The 9,010-nt window shown below is 37.4% G+C and overlaps 1 protein-coding gene across 1 annotated transcript; it reads right to left on the bottom strand.

Annotated features, from left to right (window-relative positions):
• Positions 1-5,978: 5,978 nt before the first annotated feature.
• LOC143607737 (zinc finger protein 4-like) lies at positions 5,979-7,213 on the bottom strand. The gene is made up of 2 exons (XM_077083080.1): positions 7,100-7,213; positions 5,979-6,667 (listed from the first exon to the last, which is right to left on the bottom strand). Exon 2 carries the CDS (start codon positions 6,618-6,620, stop codon positions 5,994-5,996), a length of 627 nt encoding a protein of 208 aa, XP_076939195.1. The 5' UTR covers positions 6,621-6,667; positions 7,100-7,213; the 3' UTR covers positions 5,979-5,993.
• Between the last annotated feature and the right edge of the window lie 1,797 nt (positions 7,214-9,010).

A 9,010-nucleotide genomic window follows, 5' to 3' on the forward strand; every position in this document is an offset into this window, starting at 1 on the left:
TAATACCAATCTACATAGAGATTGATTTATAACAACAAAGAAAAAAACCTAAAATTACAACAAAAGAATCAAAATCAAGAACAAATTAATAACAGCAAATAAGAGCAAATACATATAACAGCAAAAGAAAAAATCTAATAATAACAACAAAATATAAATCAGCAAACACTTAAAACATCTTAAAATCGAAAATTAGCAAATACGAACAAAAAATAAAAGAAAACACCTATAAAAATAAACCTAATAATAACAGCAAATTGGTTCTCATTGTCGATAATCGACTCATCCCCACACACACAAGGGCATATTCGGACAAAAGGTGCATGGGGCTAGGTGTGCTGGTCAACTTCTTGATCCACGACTTGCTAGTGTAAGCGGCTATCTGAAGATCATGGAGCTTCTCAGCCATGGAACGGATGACCATTTTCAGTGGGATAACATCCTCTCGGATCGAGAAGAACATGGTTCTCCAGTCGTGGGCGCTGCGGGGTGGCTCGGTACCTATCAGCCCCTTCCCAGTAAACAAAAAATTTTGTTTAGGAATAGCTAATAAATAACGAAACAGAAAAAAATTACATTAAAAATGTATTTCGTTAACAAAAACTGAGGGGTAACGCAGACTACCATTCAAACATGGTTAGATTCGCCCGGGCGTCCCTACGACAACTGTTAGTTTGAAATATCATTTGTTTTGGTATCTTAAAGTATGCTTGATGATAGCCATGGTTGTGGTTCTACTTGCATATAATCTTGCTTTTAGATGTCTGTAACTCCAACTTGAAGGACACCGACCGAACATGAGTCTAATCCGATCTCACTAAGAGCGATGTTATGCTTTGGCTTATGTAAAACAGACGAGGCCACATGTTCGAACCATCATAATTAAACTAAGAGGAGTGTTATGCCATGGTATTATATGCTTGGCTTATGGGGTCATGTTGGGACCAAAGTTCTAATGACTTTTGAAATTTATATGAATGCTCACGTCATTAGGATTGAGGTACAGGATCTATAATGTAAAGGTTTAGTAATCAAAAGATCAAAAAGAATGGTATTACAACTTAAATTTATCTTTTTAAATAGTTTTACCTTAAATAGTGTAAAGTTTTAGAGTACACCCTCTTTTTCTAGAGCGATGCTCGAGGTTCGTATATAGATTGTACAACCCACCCTAGGGAATGCATGTTTTGCTTTATCAAGCGGGCTAAAAAACCACTACAAAAAAATTGAGCAATAGCGGCGACATTTTTTGCCGCTAAAGGGTGCAAAAATCGCCGCTAATACTCGCCGCTAATTGTTCGCCGCTAAACACCAAAGTGTCACCGCTAATGTTTGAACATTGCCACTAAAGGATGTCACCAGAGACTTCGCCAGATGATTTGCCTGTAACGATTTTCCACATGTTTAACACATCAAAACTTGATTAATTTGCACGAGAGTTTGTTATTAATTAAGTTGAACTTAAAAACGCAACAACACATGATTAATTTCTAATTAAAAACAGTTTTAGTTTATACATGATTTTTACAAACACGAGTGGCCGGAGCTCTAATTTAACACTACAAAATTACATGGTTTCCAGATTTCTGCAAACATGGTCGGCAGAGCTTAAAAGCACGGTTGCCGGAATCTATGGTGCAGCTTGAAAGCACAGTGGCCGGAATCTATGGAGGAGCTTGAAAGCGCAGTGGCCGGAATCTATGGTGGATCTTGAAAGCACAGTGGCCCGAATCAATGGTGAAGCTTGAAACACATAGGTCTTGATAGTAGCAATCCGGTACTTTTAACGGCAGCTGTCCGATGGTCTTCAAGACGGAAGTTTGATGGTCTTAACAGTGGAAATGTGATGGTCTTGACGGATAATGATAAAGAAGATGGTGGTTGAAGGTATAAAGAAAACAAATAAAGGTGTCTTTGAGGAAGATGAAGTTAAAATAGTGTGTGTTTGTTTGAGAAGAAGAATAAGAGAAGGGAGGGATTTGAGCCCTTGGATTCAACCCTTATCAACGGTCAGACTAAGCCAACATGAGGAGCACACTGATCGTGACCATTAGTGGCGACACTATTAGCGATGACAAGGAGTATTAGCTGCGACATTATCCACGTCGCCGCTAATACTCGTTGTCTCCGTTAATAGTGTCGCCACTAATGGCGAAATTTCTTGTAGTGAACACACTAGTTTAAAACATTAGTAAATTAGAAAGAAGCTGCTTCCGGTGAGACCCTGACTCGATAGTAGTTTTGCATCAAGCCTTGGACATGGCACACGACCATCGACACACCGGCCGATTGGTGCATGTACCCTTTTCTTTCGGCTATCAACGCCACCACATGATTCCTGTTTAACCTTTCGACAAACATTATTTTCATAAGATTAGTAAAATAACGTCAAAATTAGTGCAACTTCACTTTTTCTCACTTGAGGGTTCACACATATATACGTTATATGCGCGCACCGCAAGCAGAGCGCAAATACATGGTTTAATCATCACCAAAGTTATACAAGAAGCTTAGTCTTAATTAAAACACAAATACAAGGTTCACACATATATACGTTATATACGTTACCCAACCATAGCATTAATTAAAACGCAAATACTACAAAGTTCATATTCACCAAAGTGATACAAGAAGCTTAGTCTTGACGTGCATAATGATGACACCAACACTTGGTTTAATCATCTTTTATGAAACTAAAACCAAAGAGGAAGTGGACATAACATTGTTGGGCATTTCAGATCGACTTAATACTATGTGATTAAGGGTGTGTGAATGGGATGATGAATCTTGAAATGAGCTCTCCATTTAACTACAAGCATTGGCGTGCCCCCCCCCCCTAAAGATTATGAGATATGCCAGCTTTTCTCTGCACGTTTTTGCTTTTTATGTAGCACGGCCCTATGACCTTCAGATATCTTGTTGTCTCAATCGTGCTGATCTAGAGACATGTTCATGACATACATAAATAATTTGCTCGGTTTGTGTAGTTTTTTAGGCACAACCGTGATATATATAAAACATGTTACCAACCATGCGTTTATAGCGGAACGGTCATGCTGTCTCCGGATGTGTCTTCCCAACCATGATTTTGGTCAACACGATCATGCATTCTCTAAATTCGTGGCAGCCCAAGGTGCTTGTCGTTTCTCACGGTCGTGCTGACTTGATTGATTTTTTTTGGTGTGACACAACTCAAGCTTCAGTATTTGTTCTTGGTGTCTTAGAGTGGCATAGTAATGCTCAAGAGCGTGCATGGATGTGCCCAAGCATACTCGGTGGATTTTTTCCGTTTCTCATCCAATTTTCTACCAAAGCCCGTTTACTCATGCAGTTTCGAGTGTTGAATATTTCTAGTCTAATCATGTAAAAATGCTATTAAAATGGTTATGTATGGGAATGTTATATCAGAAAAACATCTACAGTTTGAAGCGCATCAATGTCCTTGACGATTTAGGTACTTTAGTCGTCGTGTATGAGATCACGTCATTTTCTCTCTTTACCATATATGGCTAATTTAATAATTCATTCTAATAAGAATTATCATCTAGTAGTATCATTGTAAACCTTGTATCCCTCTTGGCATTGCATAGTAAGCTTGGCACCACATGGTAAGCTTATGCATACGTTCAAAACATGTAATGTGTTGGTAACACCATCATTCCTTAGTATTTTGAGTATATTTATTCTCATTAGAATTCATCCTTCTTGTTGCAATACGAGTGCCACTTGATATCAAAGCTACTCATTCGGTTCAATATTCATAATTATATCCTTCCTTAATTGTATTCGTCCTTTAATAACAAACGTAATTTATCACCAACATGTGAACCTCCTTGCTTGGCTTTCTTAAATCATGCAGATCCTTAAGGCTTCAATCAAATGAGGTTCTCCTTGATGAGTCTAGATCAATGCTTGATTTATCATGCAAAATTTACATTAAGGTGACACATTTTACCCTATCAAAGTGTCAAAGACGGATCATATATCGGTAACAATATGTATCCAGAAAGAATGTTATACGGGGAAATAGCTGAATACCCCTTTTGAAGAAACACAGATCTCATCTGGTAAGATCAGATCTATATTTCAACCGGGGGTAAGGGTAATCGAGTTATTAAGTAGATTTCAATGTGCTAGGATCCAAGCTTTATCTAATTGATCTCCTGCAAAACACAACCACCGTGAGCTCGTTACGGGAAGGACAAGATGAGGGGTCTTCCCGTAACTATCCTTCGGCATGAGAATAACTACAGTTCTATAGAGAGAGAAAGTACTAAGTGATTGATTTAATGTGATGATCATGAATGAATACCTCATGCCAATGAACCAAAGTGTTTATAGCTAGCGGTGGAGGAAATGTTATTGGTGGAGTTGTCCATATCCAAAAGATTACTTTTCTACCTGAATGGACACGTGTCATGCTCTGATTGGAGCTAACAGCAGGCCATGTGCAAGGTTGTTACCAGGTGTCCAGCTGTCTCTCTTTCATTGGCTGTATCACCTCGTGTTCTCCGTGAAGGAGGTAAACGTCCTTGTCAGGGAATATTTTAGCGATCTTCTATAAGGATATTGTTAGAACCGTTCTCACTTCCTAAGTAAGAAATCTTATTGTTTCTTTTTTATGCAGAGTTTTCTACGGTTTATGGATATCTTCCGCGACTATTGTTGATAACCCGCGGGTGCTACTGGCGACCCGCATGTGTCTTTGTTGGGCTTGCGGGTTATATTACTACCCTACCTCTATATGTCCCCCAGTCCATTATTTCTTCTGCTGTACGTTTCAGCCGATGGAATTTTGGACTTAATACTCGTTTTTGTGCTTGACCATTTCTGAGTCCATCTTTGTGTGCAAATTATAATTATTTTTATTAGACTTTAGGGTAATGTTTTAGGGCTATTATGCAATGGTTTTGCTCTGGGTAGTGTCAGGTGCCTATTTCGAGGCGTCTGCAGGTGTCTTGGGCGGCTGTATTGAAATCTCTTTTTCCTCTTGTTTTTTTCGCCTGACGTGTCAATCACTTATTAGGCGATTGCTTTTTGTTTCTCATCACATTAATTTCGATGAGTGTACACAGGTAAGTACGTTTCCTTTGGTTGTACACTTTCCCTGATATTTTACTCTTTAGACTTTCTTTTTCCATGATTTCTTACCGTAGATCTGACTTTTCCCCGCTGCGATAAATTACTCTCTGACGCCCTTATGGCAAGTTGTGAGAAAAAGATCCCTTCTCCTGCCGTAGATCTCATTCCAATGAACTGAAAAGAAAAGGACTTTCTAGGTATCGTCAATGGTTATGGTTTTGGCATCGGAGTGGGAGCCAAAACTTCTGGCCGCCGTTCTACGTCCGATAAACTTCCAAATGGAAAAATGATGTTGTATGGTGAGTTTTTCACCACTGGTAACTTCAGGTTGCCGCTTATGAAGTTCTTGGGTAGATTGTTGACACTAACCGGGATACACATCTCCCAAATGCATCCCTTTTGTTTACATAGGCATAGTTACGTTTGTTGTACTTCTGATTTTGAGGACTTCACATCTCCTATGTTTGGTATAGAAAGACCATCTTTCGTGTAAAATCCAAGCTTTCGTTGTATCCTTGGTGACATATTAACCACCTAGTATTGTAACTGTTCATTCGTTACCTCATGCATATACAGTGAGGTTTGGTATACCAAATTCATATCTGGTACACCTTAACGAAAACACATAAAGCGTATCAAATTTACACAATAATAATAATAATAATAATAATAATAATAATAATAATAAAATAATAAATATCGAATAACTTGTAGCAACATTGTATTTATTGGAGATAAATCAAGCAAAAGATAGCATATCATAGAAGTACATGGATAACCACAAAAATGAAGCCAAATTCGTCTTGTATCTCACTGTACATTGTAGCTACCCGAATTGCTCACTACCCGGCCTAAACATAAAAACCAAACATAGATATTAATTCTAGCAACCAAATATGTGACTTACAATGTCAAAGTTTCAAAGTTAGATCAGGGCTATTGGTCGAATCTCGACCCGTTGGTTGAGCCACACTTGAACCACCAACACTATCAATCTGCCTAAAGCTACCCGGCCAAAACATTTTGGGTTCATCTTCTTCCACAAACATTGGTCGCCCAACATAGGTTTGGTCGAATCTTGATCCACCTCTTACGGAGTAAAACCCCGTTTGTGTAGGCACAACCCTTTGATGCAACAACCCGTGGGCTTCAATAGCCAGTGACCGATATGTAGATCCATGAAGTGGTAATGATGCTAAACTTGGATATCTTTCGGACAACATTCCCATTCTCATGGCTCTTTTAGCCATTGTTCTTTCTCGTTTGTGCGCGTTTTGATGGCCTCCTAATGCCTGTGAGCTGTAGAACTTGCGCCTACAATAATTGCAAGAGAAGACACGCAGTGTCGGTGATCCCGAGGCGGTGTTTGTAGACGGCAATTCTGTGGGGGCATGTTCGTCCATCATCATGGGGTTGAATGCCAGAGTTAGGTCCAGAGTGACCGGTGTTGCTCCAGAAGTGGTGCTGCCGCCTTCGGGTACATGGCTGCTGATTTCTGATTCCTCTTCGGATTCAAACATGTTATTTGGAGATTCCATGTTTGGTTGGTTAACGATGTTCTAACCACAATCTTGATGTTTGTCTTCTATAAAACCAAATTTGATAACAATATATCAATAATTGAGGACTTTCATAAAGCAGCTACAGATCCATTATTTGCAAGCAAATCTTGTCAAACTTGCAACCAAAAAACATTATAAATCTATCACTCTTTATAACCAAGCACCATAAATCCCAAAATCGACAAATTTTCAGATTTGGTTTGAATTGCTCATAAACCGGAGTTGAAAACCATAATTAATCACTCAATCTGAAACCTACTGAACTACCCACAAACACAAAAACCTTATACTGTACAAATCTTGAGCAACAATTAACAAAAAAGAAAATAACAATACAATCTTGTCAGAATTATACAAATTCAAAGCTAATCCATCAACTTCACATGGGTTTATCAGTAAACTCGAGAGAACTGTAAAAACATCAACAACAAATGTCCAACTAGAGAAAAGGGTACCTGAAGTAGAGTGTACTAATTGGGTCCGTACTAAGTAACTGGTTTGAACTAGAATATGAGTGTTAGATTGAGAAACAGGTCGTGTGATGATGTTTTCTATGTTTTGCCAAATATGGTGAGAAAGATGAGACGCAGAATAATGAAAATGGAGGAATTATTAAGATAAGATCATATGAGAGAGAGAGAGAGAGAGTGGGGTGATGTCAGATTGTCAGGTAAGTGAAAGAGAGAGAGGAGGAGCAAATAATTTAAAATTTGCAGAATGATGACTTTTTAAAGGTAAGTAGGTAACTTAGTACTCCTATAGCATTCCTCTTAAAGGTAAAAAGCATGCCAATCCCAAGATATTATACTTCTTTCTATATTTTGCACATTTAGAAAATAGAAAACAAAAACCAAACGAAATTTGAAAAAAGTAAGGACCTGTCGGACCAGCTATATTTTAAACTGATAAATATAATTTTCTTTTTAGCAGAAAATAAGCATATAATGCATAGGTACATCATACGAGGTGATTCAATAATAAAAGGCCATCGCTAACTAGCCTAACTCAGTCGTACGAAGCCCTTAAGCGCCTCCAAGTTATTTTTAGTTCCAGGGAAAACTCAGACGCCCAAAGGCCCACTGGTGGTAAAACCCGGACGTCCTCAGGATCGAACTATAGATCACAAAGATCCTAAATCTTCCTTCATTGAGCCACCCATCCCCCCCCCCCCCCCCCCCGCCACCAAAGTGTTGTAAAGGAGAATTGAACTTGGGTCTCCATTGAGAAACCCAAGCTTCCTACCATCACACCACATTAGAAAGGACTTTTGTTTTACACATGCCAACATGCATGTATATTTTTTAAGTTTTCTCACATCTAAAGCTGTGTAGCTAATTACTCGAGTTTGATGGGTCATGCATATTAATGTCATGATTTCAGGATCTATCAATTTAGTTTTCAAAAGATTGAGCTTGGCAATCCAAAAAGGGTCTGTGACACAGCTAGTTGCCCGTTTGTATTCTATCTTGATGTAAATTTTATATTTTGTTATAATTTATGGTTAATATAGAGGATAAAGTTAAAACTCAAAGGACAACAAAAATGAGAAGGTTGAGAATGAATCTAATCCATTGATCTTATATTTGAATGGTGGAGATTAAATTAAGATAAAAAATTGATGGGAATGGCATAAATGTAATAACCCACTTTTGTTGGCTTTTTCTTTCCATATACAAGGCACATGTCAATTCCTTAATTATTTTAAAATGTCCATAACTTTTTTCATGCAAAATTCTTTTTAATAAAAATTTCACCCTAATAACAAGCGTTTTTTTTATCTTTAATATGAATATTATATTGTTATATTAAAATAAAAAAATTAGTGGGTTTTTTTACTGTGTTATTAGTTGTTCATTGTGTTTTTTAATTTGGTTTTTCTATGCATTTTGTTATATATTTTGGTTATTGTGTTATCAATTGATACTCATATTAAAGATACAAATTAAAGTAAAGATTGCGTTAGTGTCTTTTTGTTTGTCATTGTGTATTCGTGCTCATCATTTGTCTTTCTACTCATCATTACGTTTTAGTCATTGTGTCATACGCTCATTATCTTTTGTGTAGGATTAACATGTGGCATTCACTTAATATGAGAAAAAGTATTACGTTCATTGTGTATTACGTTCATGTTATTGTGTAATATATAATTATTTCCAATGTGTTTCACGTTTCAGGTCATTGTGTTAGATGCATTCACTATTGTATTTTATGTTTCAGGTTATTGTGTTTTGTATTCATTATTGTGCATTCACAATGACGATGTAACGCCCTTATTTCACGAGCAATTAAATAATGAAATAAGTTTCCGTTTAATTAGATGTTGCTTTACGTATTTAATTTAATTAAACATTTTAAAGAGTATGGGT

Source organism: Bidens hawaiensis, unplaced genomic scaffold (genome assembly GCF_021521415.1).
Source record: "Bidens hawaiensis isolate Kalapana, Puna unplaced genomic scaffold, B.hawaiensis_p1.1 tig00086049_1, whole genome shotgun sequence".
NCBI lineage: Eukaryota > Viridiplantae > Streptophyta > Magnoliopsida > Asterales > Asteraceae > Bidens > Bidens hawaiensis.